The sequence below is a fragment of the Mytilus californianus genome, unplaced genomic scaffold (assembly GCF_021869535.1).
Source record: "Mytilus californianus isolate M0D057914Y unplaced genomic scaffold, xbMytCali1.0.p SCAF_5, whole genome shotgun sequence".
Classification (NCBI taxonomy): domain Eukaryota; kingdom Metazoa; phylum Mollusca; class Bivalvia; order Mytilida; family Mytilidae; genus Mytilus; species Mytilus californianus.
Genome location: NW_026262701.1, coordinates 17,552,787 through 17,574,202, shown reverse-complemented (window position 1 = coordinate 17,574,202; position 21,416 = coordinate 17,552,787). Strand labels below are relative to the sequence as shown.

Below are 21,416 nucleotides of genomic sequence, written 5' to 3'. Positions count from 1 at the left end.
AGTCTCTGTTTCCGGTGTACTTGACGGTCGCCATGTTTGACGAATTATGATTCAGCGCCTGACCCAATCAACAAGATTTATCACAATTAAACACAGTTTTAACCTTGTAATGCTTAAAATTTACACAGTAAAGTTTTAAAAATTTCCGCGTTAGAGATTGTGTTCACTTTCCTAACTTTTGGAACATGGTAAGTAATAGAAATATCATTTCTTTAGTATAAACGGACTTTAGCATTGCTTAGGAAGATGACAAATGATATTACATACTCTAAACTTCCCCTTACTGGGGAAATCTGTGAAGTATTTTGTAGGAAATATAAGAGTTAAAACTTCCACCTAGGCTCCGGTTTACAAGGATTTCCTAAGTTGAGAGAACGATTCCGGAGTTATTAATATATTATGAATAAAACAATTTTAATTCATTTAACAACGTATGTTTCTAATATGAAAAGTGTTTATTTCATTTTTGAAGTTGGAAAAAAAATATTTTTAATATAATAAGTAAGTACATTGTATATGGTAAAGTCGCAACTACATTTTTTAGTTTTTCTATTTGTGTTTGAATGTATAATGTGTCAAATAGTCTTGTGTAAATACGTGGTTTTATTTTATGCAAATTTAAAGCTGTTTTTGCTTTCTAAATTTAGCATTATATAGGAATATTGAAATAAATATAAATAAGAATAGTAAAATCGAAGTGATCGATAAATAGTTTTCTCATTTACCTCATTGAAATAATTTACAAAATTGACTTTTGACTAAATCTGTGAACTTTGAATTTCAAGGACCAAGAACCTGAAGTTAACATTACAACAACGCCTCAAACCTCTGATGGGGAATATGACGAAACATCTTCTCTTGAAAACAACGACGATGGACAAAACCAGAATTTTTCGCCTCTGCAATCTCGACAACAGCAGGAACAAAATGATCCGCTGTCCTCGTGTTCCATTCCTCAATCCGAACACAGTCAACAGTCAACCGATCTCCAACCAACGTCCGATATTGAGCAGCTGGCACAGCAACGAGACATAGGCCCACAAGATTTGACAAACCAGTCAGAGTTATTACAAAATGGCCAACTTCGACAAGATATGCAACAACAGCAACGTTTTGCTCAAGATTTTCAAGTGCAACAACATGACATTTCACGACAACCAATGTCGATCCCTCACCAGAATGACATGCAACAAAAATCAGAACTAGCTAATGAAGAGATACCCTTTGATATAACATCTATTCAACCAAAAGCAACGATCAAATTGGAACCAGGAATAAATGCGACACAAGAAGTGTGTTCCAATGAGTGGAATTCTTTTAATGGGAACGGAAATGACGTTGGGGAGCTAACAACAATGCAGCCATTTTCATATTACAAAAGTGCTTTTGATCCAAATATCCCAATATTTGATCCAAGTAGCAATTATCAGATTCCGAACAAAAATAACGCAATGTTTGACCCAATGTTTTCAAGGTTAAATGATGGAGACGAGTTGCACCCCTTTGACACAACTGCGGTGCAATCTTCGGCTAGTGACAATTTCCATCAAAACAAGAACTCTATGTATAATTATGGTCCTGATTATACAAAAACAACTCAATCGGCTCTAGATTGTAGATCTTCTACTACACCGTATCAAAACCATCCAACAATATATAATCGAGAACATTTCAGTGGCTCAAATAATCTGACCAGATCAAAATCATGTGATGATGCAGAGAACCCTGGTCTTTCATCAGAAGAAAAAGTCATTGTCCCAGAAGGTAATTAATATTTCTTAATATATTTTTGAAATATTGATAAGTTTTTTAACAGGTGTTTAAATTGAGAAGACATTTACTAATTTACTATTTGCGTTTGTGTGCTTTTTTTATTTCCCAGATTATACCTAGTTAACATAGTATGTTTTACTTTTACAAATTGTGACTTGGATAGAGAGTTGTCTCATTGGCACTCATACCACATCTTCTTATATCTATTAACATATTTAAAAAAAAAGACAATTTCTTATATCAAGAAAAATGGAGGAAACTAAATGTAAAAATGAGATTGTATAAAAAAATCGACGTATTTTGATTCGAAAATATGAAGTTATACTCAAAATTAGCAGTAATGAACTAAAATCGGGATTTTCTGAAATAAGTGGTTACCAGAAAATATTTCTAATTATGTGAATCACTGAATAAGATCACGATTTATTTCAATTTCCCACGGATCTGTTCGAATATACTTACCTCAAGCTCTAGGAAAATATTAAATACAACAAAAGATAACGGGTACAAAATTTTAAATAGACAATCCTTCTTCCACCCCACCCCCTCAAAAATACAGAAAAAAAATAAAATGTAAAAAAATATTTGAAACAAAAATGTAGGATCAAAACAGGAAAAAAAATAGTCAGATAACTATGTGATTCTTATTTCTACGTGATATATACAAATAATAATGATTATTAAAAAATATATTATAGGCATTATATTTCATGAAATTTTTATATTCATATGTTGTAATGTCCTACACTATATCTTCTTCAGATTCGCCGATTTAAAAAACCAAACACTAAGTACTGTTTCTGCACAAACAAGCATGTTTTTAATTAGATACATTCGGTTAAGCATTATACGGTACCATTCTATTAAAATACGATGCATCGGCAATAATATATATTGTTAAGTAGTATTTCTTTTAAATTGTAAATGAATTATTTGCTCAAATTTATATTTTCTCTGCTCCTTCTTATTATTTCCTTTTAGAAACAATGTATTGAAGCAAGTTAGAAACCTCATTTGTGGTTGCATTTTTCCTGTTTGAAGGTGTTTATTTTTCTCAATATGATGAATTTGGTGTTAATGACACTTTTTTACACTTATTCACAATTTTAAGATTTCGAGGTGATTGACGTAACGTAAAATTAGTCTGTAAATAGTATTGTTGAAGACTTCACGAAGTCTTTTGGTGTTGGTTTGCTGTCTCATTGACGTGTACCCCACATCTCTGTTTCGTCCTATTTTGAAAGTGCGTTTCATACAAAGTGAACACTTGTCTGTCATTCAAGACTGTATGGTGATTTGTAAATATCTTATTTAGTTAAAATAATATTGTTGGGTCACTGCTTTATTGACGTTTATACATCATCTGCAATGATTGGTCATATTTCTTAAAAAATATAAACAGCAGATGTTGACTAAACGAAACAGTTTTTAAGTGTATATTTGTACAGATAACCATTGATTTACTATAATGTTTGTTTAACAAGTGGGACCAATACAGACCTATTTTTGGATTTAATACTTGTAATATATAAAAATCATATAAAGTACTTTTGAAACATTCAAAGTATAAGTGTTTTTAAGAATGAATGAACTGGTGATAGCATGTGTAAGGCAGTTGTGTTGGAGTGGATGATTCATAGTTTCCATTTGAGAAGTCTGGAACTTAAGTGTTCACATGTGTGTGTGCCAGTCAGTAAGGTTGTGGCATCGTTCCCATTTAAGAAGTCTGGAACTTAAGTGTTCATATGTGTATGTACCAATCAGTAAGGTTGTGGCATAGTTTGCAATTGAGAAGTCTGGAACAAAAGTGTTCACATGTGCATGTATCTGTCAGAAAACTTTGTAGCATAAATCCCATGTGTGAAGTGTTTAAAACTAATCGCATTTTTATATACCTGCAACACTCGTTCACCCTACGTTCATGAACTGGTTTTGTTTTCATTTTACGGATATCAAAGTATATAAGGAAAAATTATTTAACTTTTATAAATCAAAATGGGGTTGATTTATTTCAATCGTTCAGCCGCTTTCTCTATCTTCATTTAGTTATATAGAAAAAAATCTTTACATTCAAATTTCCCTCTTGACTGGATTTCCCTCAATACACATATGCCCAAAACCCTTTACTTTTCCAAAGTCTTAAACCGGCTCACAAATTAAGTATTTGTCCTCTTGATATAGTATTCAAAGACATTAAATTATTATTTTTATCTATACTTTGTAAGTCATGATCAGAATATGATGACGTGTATTAAGATGTAAAGCCAATGTTCCGTGTATTTGTTTCACTCTAAATAAGTCAGAATCAGAAAGTATTAAGAGTCTTAACAATATACTTAAATTATTTTGATAGTTTTCAAATACATATTAACCACATCATAAAGATTTTACAAGTATCCACAAAATACATATTTTACATACAAAAATAAGCTATTGCGAATGTTTCATGTTTTGGTCAAATTTTGCACGAAAATTCATTTGTATTTGAAAGAAAGTACAAATGCTTTACTTCCAATAGAACTATGGCTTTACTTCCAATAGAACTATGGTTTTAATCCCAATAGAACTATGGTTTTAGTTAATAATATTCTCATACATTGTACAAAAATTTCACACTCTACCGAAAACTATAAAAAAAAGCATGTTAATTTATTTCGGGCACACCAAATCTATAAGTTTTTATTTTTATCATTTAGCATTCCTAAGTCGTTCATATGCTTAGAAATCGTATATGATATTGCAGGAGCATAAAAAAAAGTCATGGAGCTGTGATACTATGAACTTTAATGAAAAATGTGAAACGTTTTATACTGGTCCTTGTGTGAAATTAATTCAGGGGATATTGGTCCTTTCTATAGATGCATCTGTATTGGTATGCTTCGTTATGTTATTTATTATGCGGTACAAGTTAAACAGCATCTTTATTGGTATGCTTCGTTATGGTATTTATTATGCGGTACAAGTTAAACAGTATCTTCCGACCGTGCGAGGGCTGTATAGCCAGTCAAGGTCGTTAAAAACTTCCATCATAATCAATAGTATCTTTGATTTATATATTTAAAGAGTTTCATATTTGAAAACAAGTGTAATGACATGGAGCCCTCAGTAAACCCGGACATCTCCGATATGTTTTAAAACTACAGGTCATTATGTATAAAACAATTAAAAGTTTAATCGTGAAGTATGTTTTCATTCGAGTCACCATTTGGTTTTGATTTTTGTAGTAGATGCGTTATTGAAAAGTTCACCCCGGTTTTTGATTGGTTCATGATGCTCGGTTGGTGAAGTGTTTCGTTCGTGGACTGTTATTTGTCTGTTCGTCTTTTTTTCTTTTAGTCATGGACTTGTCCTGTTTTTTTTTTCAGCTTTATAAATTCTGATTGTCACCACAGTATTGTCTCCCTTTTTTAATGAATAAATAAGAAGTTGGTTACACGTCTATGAGACTTTTGAGGGCTTAGTCTACATACATTCATCAACAGTAGACAGGTTTAGGCGTTTTTCTAATTTCATTATGTAAAAAAAAAAAAAACTTTTCTCTCAACTGTGAAATACCGATACATGTGATAATTTGAAGTAAATAATCTCCATGTATACACTAGTTTTATTAACTAAGACGGATAATAATATTACACTCAGATTTCATGTAATAAAACTATATTCAACTCTTAAGTGCATTAAAATATTATAAGGAAATAGAGAATTATGAAGTTAAGATAGATTATATCCGTTTAACTGCTTGTAATGACCGAATCAATGTTTTCCTCCTTCACCATTTCCTTCCATTGTCAGTACCTCTCTAGTAAATTGAGGAAGACTAAAAGTGAAATGAAAACAATTTTAAATAGAGCCTTTCATAAGTTAGTTGTACTAAAAGTAACCAGCGAAGACACTTTAAATTCAGATATTTATGATTTTTTTTTATATTTTCAAATTTCAGTTAAAAAGAAATGCCAATACATGATATATTTTTATGATTCAAACAACTATATATATCTTTAGTTTTTATCAAAGACTTTTGCCTGATATTTTATATCATGGAAATTGAATTGTCCCACCGTCTACAATATTTGTAAAACTAGGTAGATGGGAAGGGAGACAACACTTATAATATTAGATGTAGGCAAAAATCCGAAACCGATGGTAATGACGGAAAGGACATCCGGAATTCATATTGTTTCCCGGATTACACCCAACTAACTCGAATAGAATAATCTGCTTTAAGGGGGTGGGGGTTGGTGGGCAAACTTCAGTATACTACATTAAGAGTAGAGAGCCGTATGGATTGATTAGATCTGGAAGACGGAGAACCGACACACAAAAATATGTCTCTCCTCGTTTAGTATCGGATGGTGTACAATGTGTTCAAACGAGGTTCTAGATGCTGATCTAAATAGTCGTGTATTTATTATATAGTTATATCCAAATTAATTCATACATTAAAACGTTCAACCATAGCTTTATTTGCGTCTCAATAGATTTCATTAAAAAGAAACGTGTATGTGTTTGGTATTATAGGTGTGTCGCCACAACCCCTTTCTTTAAGATGTTTGATCACTATTATATACATTTTTTTATTCAGTGGCTAAGTTGGTAACGGCTAGGACTTGAGACCAATCACATCATTGTAAGAACATGTGGATGCTTTAAAGTTCCTCATACCAATGGCAGAGTTGTGTTTATTCAGTACATTTTTGTACCTTATTTTTACCACCAAAATAACAGACACTTGTGTACGGACTTCTCGGTGTTTAGTCATAAATTTGTTAAAAAATGCAGCCGCGCACAAGTACATAAGATAGTGACACAAATTACATATCTATCGTTCATAAGGAATACATTAATATTCCACTGTATCGCCGCTTTTTATCTAGAATGGGGGAATTATCTGCATACACATAAACCCTCTATTGCCTGCATTTCATATACACTTTTCTCTGATTATATATTGAAGGGTTATATTGAGGGATTTTTCAAAAATACTTATAATCCCTTACAAATATATAAAAATCTGGCAAAATAACTTCGAAAACGGACAGTTTATAGACATCAAATTTCTTCATCCGTTTAATTATGTTCGTTTATGTGTGTATGAATAAAGGTAGAAAGGGATTGATTGTAAATGGGCTAATGATCTGAAACAAAAATAATAAAGAAATAAAAAAGGACAAAAACAAAATTCGAAAACAAAAACATAGTCATATACAAGAATGGTATTTTCACTCAAATCTTTACCAGTGCCGAATACATTCATTGAAAAAAATCTTAACAAAGACGCCGAACGCATTTATATAGCACTCTTACTACGCACTTCACATATATAAACCTTCACACTACATATTTTTATATAACGCGTTGTTATCGCTCCTATTAAGGGAACATCCTATTCAAGTTTAGCAAAAGCTCAAATACGACTGTAATACGATAAAAAAAAACTGCATATTTTTACATTTGGTAAAGAAATGAATATGCATTATAAAAGCAATTACTTTCCAATAGATTCAGGATTTGTCTCTTACAGTGCTTGAGTGTCAAACACTATAATGGTGGATATATGTTATACAAAAAAGTAGACAGTTAATGTTAATTTGAAAAAATATACACAAAAAAATCTCTTCCTGAAAATGTAATAATTATTTGGCTAAAGCACAAAACATGTTGTTTCAAAGTCAATAGTTAAATAAAACTTATATGTACATGTATTAAATGCAGCGTGTTTTATTTCATTATATTTCAATTTCTTTTCTTTTTTATGAAAGGATTTAAAATCCATTGTAATGTGCTTGAGAAACAGCAAGTTCTTTATCCAATTAAAGTAAATCATGAACATTGACAACAAACACAATTTACATTTAAGTAAACACATGTAAATCCATGTACTTTATTTTATTTATTTACAAAATCCGTACCCATTTGATTAAAAGTGTGAAGATAGTCACCTGTCGATTAATCACCATTGTTCACTCACTAAATGACCACTACATGTTTGTCAATAAAACTGAAAATTACTTGATTATCCCACAAAACAGCAGATGTAATTCTCTTGTCAAATGACAATGGTTGTTTCCACGTGCCAATGAAAACAAATATTCTGACACATTACCAATATGGCTATGAAACCGCTCTAAGGCATCGTACTAGCTGTTACTTCAATTTACATTTTGACAGTTTCCAAATTTTTAACAATGTTTGGTATGTTTCTTTTTGTGAAACCTGCAGTGAATCTTTATTTTTTTTTTATTGAAGTCGCGTGGTCGTTTTGTTGGATATTTGAAATAATAATAAAATGATAGGAAATGCTGCATTTCTCCATAAAATGACCGCATTTGTGAATGATATGTATTAAAGACCTTTTTATTATAAACTTGTGCGTAGAAAATACGAACTATTTGCGGTAAATGAAAGAAAAAATCCGTCCAAAGTGAATGGTGATTAGCTTAAATTGTGCAAACTTTTGTTTTTATATTGAGGCTGATGCGGTGTAAAGCAATCACCAATCAATCAATCAGTTTTTATATTGAGCGCTGAACTTATTGATTATGAGTTGTCTTCAGTTTTATATATCAAATCATTTCTATAGGATTTTCAAGATTTCCAGATTTAATTCATAACCTCAGACACATACAGGTATAAGAATTAACATGCACGGACATATTTTGCTAAAAGCCGTCGAATGAACCACGCAGATCGCTATATAATATAAAAATAAGAAGACGTGGTATGATTGTCACTGAGACAACTCTCCATCGAAGACCAAATGACCTAGAAGTTAGCAATTATAGGTCACCGTACGGCCTTCACTATCCATACAGTATAGCAAGGCCCCGACATGACAAATGTAAAACAATTTAACCGAGAAAACTAACTGCCTGATTTATGTACAAAACAATAAATAAATAAAAGCAAAATAGGGACATGTAAAATAATTTAGCTGTGATTATAGAATAATGCCGTATCCTCATCCTAGTTTTATAAGAAGATGAATTTGCTATCTCCGCTTTACTAGTATGGTAATTGAAGACTTTCACTTTTCCCGATGCTTTTTACATTTTATTCAACGGTAGTATCTTTGCTCATTCTTGAAGACCATAAAGTGAACTTGTCGTAATTTAATTGCTTATATCCTCGCCCTTTGAACTCTTGTGGATAGTTGTCTCATTGGCAATCGTACCAAATCTCCTTATTTTTATATTGCTCGGGTTTGGTTCTTTCTCTCGGTGCATTACAATTTCGCGCATTACCAATACATTTGTGCGCAAAAATCATTACGTTTGCGCGCAGCTTTGGATTACATTTGCGCGCATTTGTTTACAGGTAAATCAGTAAACTCGTGTAATAATTTTTTAATTAACTATCATTTTCGAGCAGGATAAGTCCGTTTTATTTTACACAATTACTTAGTATTGGAAATATATATAGATAAAAATATAAAAATATAGCAAATCTAAAGATTAAAAGTAGTCTGTAGTACGCCTGGATTCTGTTGACGGTAATGATGAAATACCTTTGCAATTATTTACGGTGCATCGCCATGAAATATCCCCCAACTTAAGTGTTCTGTCGATACGGAAAGTAAATCCATCGTACGCTAATGATTTTTCTCCCGATTTGTTTCTGACAAACGAAACTCCAGGTTTGTGTCTTGATGCAACTTTAAAAGCTGACTTAAATAATTTACTAAAGCAAACACTATTCGATAAAATTAGGATAGAGAAAAAGAGAATACTATTTACTCTGAAATATTCACAATTAAGTTGCATGTATTTCTTAAGCTATTACGGGATTTCTCATGATCACTTTATTTTTTTTTAGAATTCAAATATTCAAATTGAAAATATATTATTTAAATTTACAAATATTTTCAAAATTCATAATAACTATAGTCATGTTTATAATGAGTTATCTTTAGTTTTACCTGTATTACCTGTAAAATGAATGCGGGCAAATGTAATCAAAATCTGCGCGCAAACGTAAAATAATTTAATCCCCAAATGCGAGCAAATGTAATGCGCCCCTTTCTCTCGTTATATGTTAATGGAAGTTTGTCTCATGGCAACCATGCTGCTTCTTTAGAATTAAATTATACAGCTGATATGTTTTGTTTTATTTAAGACCCATCTGTATGGACATCAGAACACGTCCAGCAGTGGATAGACTGGGCAGTGAAGGAATATCAATTACGAAATGTTGATAAATCAAGATTTACATCCCTTACTGGAATTGAACTTTGCACTTGGACGATGGACGATTTCACTCAGATCTGTGGTGAAATGAATGCCAACTGCTTACTAGGCCATTTGAATTTTTTGCGAAGAAGTAAGAAGTTTATCATTTCTTAATTCCCATTTATCAATTGTTTAAATGGTGTTTACCAATTCCTGTCTTTCACATTGTGCCTTTCAGAATTTTCAGTCTGTATTGTAAAACTGAAAGTCGTGCAATATGGAATATGTACTGATTAAAGATGATGTATAGTGTTATAAAACATTACAAATTATGTTTTATGAGTTTATGCTCCTATAAAACTACAACTATCAAATATGTCTTTTGGATATTTTGTGTTGTTAGGTTGCCGTCACATGAATGTATATCCAACGTCTCTTCTTATTTACAAATTTTTGATTTTGATATGATAAAATTAACCATCACGAAATTCAGGTAATACAGGGATACTGTACTTAAGCTTGCTATTGCCTGTTTTTTGTTGATTTTCAAAAATTTGTTTTATTTTCTAATTAAAGGAATTATACAGAAGACTTATCCCCCAAGTATACCATCTCCAAATGGATTATCTACAATTAATTATAATCATAACAGCGGTGGAAGTTATGTGGCTTGTAAAACAGGTAATGAATAAAATCAATTCAAAAAAATATATAAATAAAAGAATTGTATACGCCAGACGCACGTTTCTGTGACGCTCGAATAAAAAAAAGTTGAAAAGGCTAAATAATGTACGAAGTTGAAGAGCATTGAACACCAAAAATTCCGAAGGTTTTTGCCAAATACACCTAAGGTAATCTATTCCTGGGGTAGAAAATCCTTAGTATTTTGAAAAATTTTAAGTTTTGTGAACAGTTAATTTATAATTATAACTATAACAATGATAATTCATGTCAACACAGCAGTGCTGACTATTGGACTGGTGATCATATATAATGAATAATTATTTCACGTAATATAATATACATGTATTTTATTCTTCCCTACATTACTGCATAGGACCGACGTAGCAGATTACAAAATCCACCCAAAATCATAACTAGAATCTCTTATTCAAAATAAATAAGTATATCTTGATAAAATTAATATCTTTTTTATATTTTCTTTTCAAATGCTTTTCGATATTTTGGTTAAAAAAAACCAGTATAAAGTTGCTTGAATATCATATACCACCAGAGACATATAATACCATATACAATTATTATAAATTATAAATTTTGGTTTGGCTTTTCATTAGTTTGAGAACTTCTATTCAAACGTTGGGACTTCATTCAGAAGTCTTTTTATCACCGGTTTTCAAACCCAGGTACAAGATAGTAAAATGCAATTTGTAATAATATTTTGAACATATTCGTGTTCATAAAAACTCTAAAAACTGGAAGACAGGAATGCATATATTAACTTTCATGTGGTCTAATTAGCAATTATACAATTTTAAACCTTATATATTTCTGTTAGTTAGTGAATTTATTACGGTAACAACTGGTCTGGTTTACAATTATTAATGAAATACAGTGAGAGATTTTTGTACAGTTAATTTCGTGGGAAGTACTAACATACAACATAAAGTTAAATATTTCCTTTACTTTGTTGGGAGTGCGAATAAATATCAAACACGGTATGACACAATTCCGAAGAAATTACAAAGCCGTCAAAAGCGAATGCAACAATGGCGCTTAAAGTTGTTAGAAATGTTAGCACCAGTATTTACCTTAAAAAGTTCAAGGAATTTTGTTATTTCTTTTTTCTATCGAATTGATTTGAAAAGAGAGTCATATAATTAAGTTATAAAATTCGCGCGAAATTTGCGTTGAATAAGGTAAATATTATTAAAACAAATACTCTTAATATAAACTCAGCTTCAAACGAATTAAATATTTTTTTTTCTTTTTCTCGGGGGTTTTGATATTATACAAATACGAACTTTTTGTCTTGTTTTGCAAGCAAATAAATTCATACAAGGATAAAACGATGCCGACAAAGTAGCGTTCCGCCATTTTTGGTAACTGTAAGATGAAGGCAAACTTTGAATAGAGTATGGTCGTGTACATGCGGAAGCAATCGGATTTAAGGTGATTAGCAATTGTGCAAACACTCTTCAGACTAAGATTAAATACCAGACAAGGACCTTCTAATGGGATGAAAGGGTGGGACTATTGTCACTTGTAGTCAATCGTTTTAAATGTAAATAGTATCTTTTACAAAGTGTAACAGTCTCTGGGACACTTAACGTTTCTTTTGAACCATACGCGATAAGACTGTAAGCGGTTTTTTTTCTAATTTCGTTAGATTTAATTTAGATTGTTAATTGTATTAAAAAAACCTTGATTTCCCCAAAAATATTAATATAAGCAGAACATAATAACAGATAGATTAAAGAAATAAAGAAGAATAAATGTCACGGTTAGATTTAAAAGAATATATTTTAAAGTTATAAGGGAGAATGACTTGTCGCTTGATTTGTACTGTCTTCAGCTAGACGTCGGGTGACAACATTTCTGTAGGACTTGCTTACACTTCCAAAGGACATGGTTTCAGTACGGTTTTTACTTGATTGTTAATATTAATCATAAATTAATATGTACTGTTTCTGGAATATTGTTTTCACTTCTTCGACCTTTATTTTTTGCTTGTCCCTCTTAGTTTCTTCTTATTTTCAATACAGTTATATTTTAAATAATATATGTGTGATTGAAATATATAATGAAATAAAATAGATTATTTATTAACCTGTTTTAATTAAACACTTTGTTTAATGGCCAGGCATAGTGTCAGTTTTCTTTCCAACTTGAGTTCTGGACATTAAATTTGTTTTAATGTATTATCGGCTAGTTTTGACCAGGTGAAACTACTTGTTAACCCTTGAAGCACGCGAGTGGTCAAAGCAAGCCGTGTGTCCAGATTTTGGACCATACATAAAAAGAAAGGATCTGAAAACACATCATTCAGTTGAGTTATTTTATCGACCGGAAAGTTGATTATTCCGATATAGTCTTTGAATATTACCTATGCTTGGATGCATCCTGTTGTAGTCCGGAGAGGCTAATTGTTTTCACAATCCTATCCATTTATCAGAAACGTGTCAATTAAAGTGTCCTGTTGAGAGTCGAGTGTCAGAATATTTGCAATTTTCATGAATGTTTTAGTTAACCTTTATTGCAAAAGTACAAAAACCCTATAGCGATTTGAAGAGAACGCGTACCGTTGTGCCCTTTTAAAGGTTTCAGGAAATATGTAAAATTCCAACAATCTGAAATAAAAAAAAAATAACGGTTTATTACTAGGAATGAGTTGTTGAAGCACAGTAACAAATAAGTATTTTTCATATTCTTAGAAAGACATATAGCCTGAATGAATAAAACTAATTATCATGTGTTTTAACCACAGTATCATTTTGAAAACACGGATTAAAAGCGATACCGAACGTAGTCTATAGCATAGCTGACAGAATAAGAAGCGGTAATGACTATTACCGGAACATGTTAATTTCCATTTCGCACCTTCGGGTGTCACCGTGTCGTGAAATCATGTTAAATGATCGAACACCATTTAGCAGTTTGTTTCGATTTCATTAAATAATAGCTGGAATTATTACTCTTTATTTGACAGATAAAATATCCAATTTGATAGAAATTCATTTGTTTAGATAAAAAGTATTAAACAAATATTTAATTATACTTGTTCCGGTTTATCTGTCATTTTTAACCATGAAACAAATTTGTTTCGGAAAAATCAAATGTTTAATAAAATTTAGATTTTAATCGTTATTTTCATTTTTCATGCAGTTCTCCGATTACCATTGATATCGACAGTGGCATTTTATATTGTTTATTTTTTAACAATTTATTCATTAGAAGTGAATTATTTTCTTTAAGCATACATAAAAATTAAACATTAATTGATTGTCATTCTAAATTTCTCGATTTTATGCATAATTTTGATATCTAGGGTTAAAGCTACACAGATGTAATTAAATCCAATAGGAAAACCTTTTAATTTAAAAGCACTAGATCTCACATTGCATAAAGTTTCGATTATTAATAAAAGGTTTGTAAACAAAGGACTATTGAAATCTTATTTATTGAAATTTAAAGATTACATAATACACCTTAGTTAGATGAATAATAATAATAATAATAATAATAATAATAATAATAATAATAATAATAATAATAATAATAATAACAACAACCGTTACAAGAACCAAATAAATCTTTAGAAACGCAAAGCATAAAACTTAAAACTATAGATTCTGTAATTTCTTTAAGCCTTCAGTATTTAACTTTTAGTGATTCGTTGATTGCCTCTATAGTTATAATGAAAATAACGATATTTCAGTCTAATCATTGAAATTAGCACAGAAGAGTTACAAGTCAAAAAGATATAAGAAATAATTTATAAAGTTGCTCTCTGATCAGGCTTCCATTTAAAAAATGGACATTTGTAGTATGCTGAAATCTATGTAGATTCCAAATATCTCCGCTCATGATATAGTCTCATGACTTGTCTAATTTTAAGGGCTAATTAAAAAAAAAACACATTTCCCAAACAAAAAAGTTTTATTGACATAAAAAGGAAAGAATAATTTCCCATAGAAGCTAATACAAGGACTTCTTCACTTCGGTTTTCTCTCACATTAAAATGTGTTTTACTAAACGTTTTTAAACATAGATTTATTAGCTCCAATAATCAATAGCCGAGGATGACTGTGAGAAAATTTAGCTTTAACTGGAAGCAAGAAATTTGTAAACAACGGACCCACGTGTCTAGGTGCCCCGGAATCGTGTTACGCCATTTAACTAGTATCGATCCAAAGCAATGAATACAAACAGGAACTCATTGGTCGATGGTGACATCCGTCGACGGCTTTGATTGGCTAACAAGTGAAAATCAGTGTTTACTCACATCTTCCACGTGAATTTTTTCTTTTATGAGAAACCAATAAAATATTTTCATAATTACAAATAAGTTACCGTTTTGTATTCATTTTTATATGATCTCCTTCAAAACCAACATCACAAAATATTTCCAAATAAAAAACACAGCGATCCAGACTTTTTAAATACGAAATTAATTATTTCAAAAGAAGATGAGCAGTAATAATAAGTGAAACTAATAGTTGAAAATTTTTATAAAGTTGCTCGACATGCAGGTTCTAAACCAAGTGGATTATTTTAAACATGCAGACTATTTGAAACAGGATTATCTAAAAGAAGATCTCTGCAAACAGAGTGATTATTATAGTAACTATTTAAAACAAAGTGACTATTTCAAACCAGACTATTTTAAACAAGCTAATTATTTTAGACAGTGTACTCTATCTGGATTCCATAATTTCATGTTTGCAGGTAAACCATGATGTAGTGTACTTTTGATAATTATTTTTTAATTATTTTTAACTATTGAAGCTAAATGTTTATTTCTGATTCAACTTTAAATGGAGTCTGAGACAAATAGAGATTAGTTCCAGATTTGGTTAAGTTTATCATATCTGTAAATAATTGTTTGGTTCTTTAAAATGATCATTATAAAAATACAAATTATCAAATTAAGTCCTGTGAAATATACAGCTTCTGTAATAAAATGGAATCTTTCTTTTTTATATAAATAGTCTTTATTCATATGATTTATTTATCAAATGTAAAATTCACTTTTGAATTTAAAATGTAGGTAACAATTGTAGGTTTGAAGATAAGCAGTTTAAAATGAATACGTAATACTTGAAGAAAAACAGACAAACCAAGTAGTAATAGAGAGTATATGACAATTTACATTAAACATGTATTTCTTAATATCAGTATGCATTGCCTACATAAACCACTTTCTATCTGCAGATCCAGGCTTCCCAAAGTCACAATGGCAGCCTCCACAACCTTCACCCACAAGCCAAGGTAGGTTCATATTTGTATTATTATTGCTAACTACCCCACTAAAAATCTGCAAGGAAAGTTTGGGTCGCGTTTTACTTTTGGTGCCATAGGGTTCTATATGTGTATGAAGATAACACTTTATTAATTGTGTGTGTCAGAAACGCCTTTTCTGGATTAGCCTTCAAGAATGTTTTACCCAAAAATTTGAAAGCCCCGGATGTATAAATACCTGAACATGTAAGGAGCTTTATGACCACAAGGGATACAAAAAGAAAAGACAAGTCTGCCTTAGTGTAACTTTGCCTCAGGAAGTTGGAACTGTAGTTTATTTATTAACGGTATTTTTTGTAAAAATATGTTATAAATCGTGTCAGCACCGAAACGCTGACTACTGAGTTGATGATACTCTCTGAGAATAACAGTCAACCAGCAGCCAAATCAGCCTAGTCCAGCAGCAAAATCAGCCCAGTCCAGCAGCCAAATCAGCCCAGTTTATCAATTGTTCTACTAAGGGGTTAATTGAACCTATTTTTTTTATCCTCTGAACATTTCCGACTTCATTTTAACCCGACAATTTTCTAACATTTTAGCTTACATTTGCTGTTTTATGTTTGTTCGCAAGTAATTTATATAATTCATTTATTAATTAAATCATCAGACATACTAGTTGTTAGTTTGAAAACTTAAAACTTGAAAATTTTATTTTTCAAGACCCCAACAGGGGTATATGAATATTAACAGTAATAATAAGAATAACATATATATTGAAATGTTATTCTGTTTCAACTGGTACTCTCATCGCCAAACAGAGACAGGAACAAGGGATGATTTTTTACAACTTTCTATTTTATTTCTTATTGGCATATTTTAGATCCCAATAAATATATTTTGTCTGATATTGTGGGCTATACGAAGCTATCCATGGAGTTGCGAAAATGAGGTCCACATTGGTCAACTATCTATATACTTATATATTATTAACTTGACTTGTTTAGAACTTTATTCGTGTGTTGTTTCTTATGTTCATGTACATTAATGTTTGCATTTTAACCCGTTAGGGTTTTACTTTTTGCAATAAAGCATATATATTTCTTGTTGGTCTCCATAAACGTCGATATAGTTCAGGTCAATGCAGTTTTACATATCACATATGGAATACGCCTAACCCTATCTAAATTATACCTACGTCAAGCTTTATTAAATGATGTCCACTAATATACAGTTTAATAAAAACGTAGGTTGCAATTGCATCAGGCAAAGTGACCTTAAGACAGTTTTGACTTCTGTTCAGGCCATTTTGATTTTACGCTCTTAAATGTTTTATGGCTTTTCAAACTTTTTGTCTCGAGTGTGCTTGTAGAAGGTTATTCCGGAAACAAGTGTCGCGCGCACGAAATACGTATTAAACTTGTTTTTATTAATAGCTATTTGAAGACCGTACTGTGACCTATAATGGTTTACTTTTATAAATTTTGACTTGGATGGAGAGTTGTCTCATTGGCACTCATACCACATCTTCTTATATCTATTTGAACCATCTGAGAAAAAATAATCAAACTAAAACTAACCAACTCTGCGCATGGACGAAAAAAATATGTATAAAAGGAGATGTTGCGTTTCACCAATGAGACAGAAAACAACAAGACACATACATGTATATATAATTCATACTTATGCTTGTACATAGTCATACGCTGACACAATTTCCCCAATACTGAAGTAAAAAAATCCGACAGGATCATATCTTTAAGGATATTATTTATCTGAGAGAGAAAGAAAAAATGAAAATCATGTGAGGGCTATTGCAAATTATGAAATCAAAGCTATCAAGTTTTTTAAGTTGTTAAAGTTTTGTTGAAATGAGAGAAATGTTTTATTTTTTGTTTCTTATAATAATTCTTTAAGGTCACGTGTGTGCATAAATAAAATAATATTTAAAATTCAAAATACAATAATACAATCCAAAGTGATGCAAACACTTCACAAGTTGTTTATAAGTGCTCGAGTTAAGCGTGTTGAAAATCAAATTTAGTCATAAAAGATGAAATTATTCATAGAAAACAACATCTAATTATCAACTTTCTATCCCAATAATTACCGTTATAATCCAGAAACTGGCACACGCCGTTTTGAAGTGTCACTAACCTCCACTAAATAAAACGGTTCAATGACAGATTTAATCATATGAAATCCTATCCATGGTCTCTTGATCGTCGTTGTCAATTTCATATTTTCTTTTATTAGGATTCTTGAAATTGTCATCTTTAGATTTTCCGGTTTTCATTTAATCATTTGCGAATTGTCTTATTAACATATATAATTCTACGCACCTGCGATAGTCATGGTGAAAAGTTTTCTCCTCGAAACATTAGAAGTTACATAAAATTTTGACACGCTCACGCTAACTTGAAATATAATCAAAAAAAGAAAAAAAGAATCGCTGATGGGGTAATATTCATAAATAATTTTTTTTCCAAAAAATGTTTAAAGAATGTCACAAACTTGAGTAGAAATACGAGTTGCATGCGATTATTGCATTTGGCAATTGGAAGAGAGCTCAACTCCTTCAGGCAAATTTTTAACTGAGTCCAATATTGGTCTCCATTTTCCATTTTTTTTCTCTCCAAAAGTTTATTACAGAAAACAAATGCATCAAAATATATTATCATACTTTGAGCTAAAAGAGATATAATATGGACAACGAGAAAGCAATCCGAGAACACTATTAAACCAAACTGACTCTTGGACTTTAATTCGGGGTCTTCAATGTCGGCTTCTTGGATCTTGTTTCCGATTAGCTTGAGCTTATTTTGTGTTATGAATGCATAGATTCCAGCCAAACAAAATTTTCTTCTTTTAAATGAATTTCTAGATAAAACAAAACCCCAATCCAGATAATCTTATTAGCATTTCATATTTCGTTACAATTTCAAGAAAAGTGCTTTTAAATGTGTTATATACGAAGAGACGTTAGAATAATCTTTTGTATAATACTTTAAGAATAAATAAATGATTTTAAAAAGTACCACCTACAGTGGACCTTCGTTCACATCTCCACTCCAACTTATCTACCCGAAGTGCGTTCATACTGTAAATTTTGAAACATATATATAGCAGTAGCCAAAAAAACATTTTATTTTCAAACTTTGATAATAAGAAGACTCTCACAACTTCCTAATGTACAATCAGTTTTCCGAAAAATATCTATTAGTGTATCCTATGACGCCGGTCAATCCCCCAAGCAGTAACAATCTATGGTTGGATGAAACCGTATTAACGGGTTAACAGAGAAAATTGCCAATATCGAACTGTATTTAACTTTTGTCTCCGATTAAGCACTTAATGAATGAAACAATCTGTGTAATCGGATTTCTATTCCGACGATACGTTTACTTTTTCATTCCATCTTTTTGCCTTTTCAATTCTTTATAATGCGAGCAATCTAGATATGCGCACGTCTCGGAAATTAGCTTTCGTCCTGAGGGATTCCGAAAGTTCGCACTAAATTGATTTTGATTAATGTGGGGACCCTGTATGTTATTGTTGAAGTTGTTGTGAGAGCAATTGGTCGAAAATACCTAAAATATCTGTTAAAAGACATTTGAACACGTTAAATGAAGTAAAGTGCTAAATAACAACCTATTAACCGGCGAAATAACAAATTAACAGAACTATATTTTTGTGTGTTCGGGCATTTGCTTAACTTTGCATTTTATAATAGAATTGTTCAAAAATCTTTGTTCGATGCTGAATATCTTACTATGATAAAGGAATGAAGAATAGCACAACTACTTTATCTCATTTTTTCTTGCGTGCAATGAAATCCTGGTCTATCTACAGGTTTCTCATACATTACAGAAACAGAGTAGAATTTCATGCCTACCCATTTACATGTAATCAATACATTACAGAAACATTAAATGATAATATGATAATTGAAATACGTTGCAGTTATTGTACATGTATTTGTTCATTTTCAATAATTGCCATTACTTTAAGTGGTTATAAAATATATATCAAAATAAAGAAATGTGGTACAACAGCCTAAAGACAAGGACGCAAACGAATTGTTTTCACTTAATGTTATATTTATATATAATTGTTGTATTTTCTTTTTTTTAGAACAATTGTACCAACGAATGGTCCACGTGTCGAGTCGTTTTTCCAGTTCAGGTAAATTTCCAACTTATCAATTAAATAAGAAAAAAAAAATGTAAATATCGCTTCTTATTTTACCATGCAAAGATACAAAGATAACAAAAAATGATAAATAAAGTGAAAGTATTTCATTTAAATCATTTAACAATTGACTAGCATTTTATTTATTCCATATTCAATTTGTCCATTAGTTAATGCTGAAGACATATTTCCAATTCCAAGGAACTTTTCTTAGTATTATGAAAAACATATCTTTTTTTTTCAGGAACAGGTCAGATACAGTTATGGCAGTTTCTTCTTGAACTTTTATCCGACAGACGCAACATGGGATGTATAACATGGGAAGGAACGCAGGGAGAGTTTAAGCTTGTTGACCCCGATGAAGTTGCTAGACGGTGGGGTGAAAGGAAAAGTAAACCTAACATGAATTACGACAAACTGAGCCGTGCTCTGAGATATTACTACGACAAGAACATAATGACAAAAGTTCACGGGAAGCGATATGCATACAAATTTGATTTTGTTGGACTTGCTCAAAATATGCAACAGACAACACCTGAAACTTATCACACACCACATCGATATCAATCAGACATGTTCATGCCAAGTTATGGTCCATCTCCACTTAATTACCTCAATCCGCATGCACCTATGCCACCAACGACATCTTCCGGACTCTTTTGTTCTCCAAGCCCGTATTGGCCATCAACGACCAATAATATCTTCCCTAACATTCCAGGACATGGGTTATCCCCCCACGGAGTACAGCCGCACGTAGGGTCGTTCTATCCGTAACTTTTAAAAACAAATTAATTTACATGTACTATTTTTGATGTAAATACTCCTGTTATTGATATTTGAATCGTTTTATTTATGTTGATTTTGTTGAATAAATCATTTTGTCAGACTGTGATTATTTATTGAGACATATGTATTATTCTATTATTTGCGATTTCATATGCCTAATGAATTGGAAAAAGCTTGAAAATTTTACTAATATTTTGTTGGTATTCCTGCATCTTTTATTGAATTTATCCGAATTAGTCACTGCAAGCTTTTCCTAATGATGAATATAATTTTTAACACCGGGACAAGTCTAGACTGCAAGCAACAAGTTTAAAAAAAAAACATTTTGATTGACTAAGCATATTAAAATGAAATGATTTTATAATTTAAAAGAAAAACTGCTAATGTAACAGCAACCATTACTTGAAGATTTCTCGTCGAAAATGTCATCTATTATTCTTTAAATGAGTTTTACAGCCGCCACTTTAATTATTTGAAATAATTTTGAATTAAATTAAGGCATATTTTTCTCGACATTTGCAGTTGAGAGGTTATTCATTTTGATTTCCTTTGCAAACATGATTCGTCAGGGAAAGATGCATATTG

The 21,416-nt window shown here is 31.1% G+C and overlaps 1 protein-coding gene across 1 annotated transcript; it reads left to right on the top strand.

Moving 5' to 3' along the window:
* The first annotated feature begins 37 nt into the window (after positions 1-37).
* Positions 38-20,931, top strand: LOC127701054 (Friend leukemia integration 1 transcription factor-like). The gene is made up of 7 exons (XM_052204835.1): positions 38-188; positions 786-1,764; positions 9,886-10,089; positions 10,515-10,619; positions 15,831-15,887; positions 19,989-20,039; positions 20,290-20,931. Exons 1-7 carry the CDS (start codon positions 186-188, stop codon positions 20,817-20,819), a joined length of 1,929 nt encoding a protein of 642 aa, XP_052060795.1. The 5' UTR covers positions 38-185; the 3' UTR covers positions 20,820-20,931.
* The last annotated feature ends 485 nt before the right edge of the window (positions 20,932-21,416 follow it).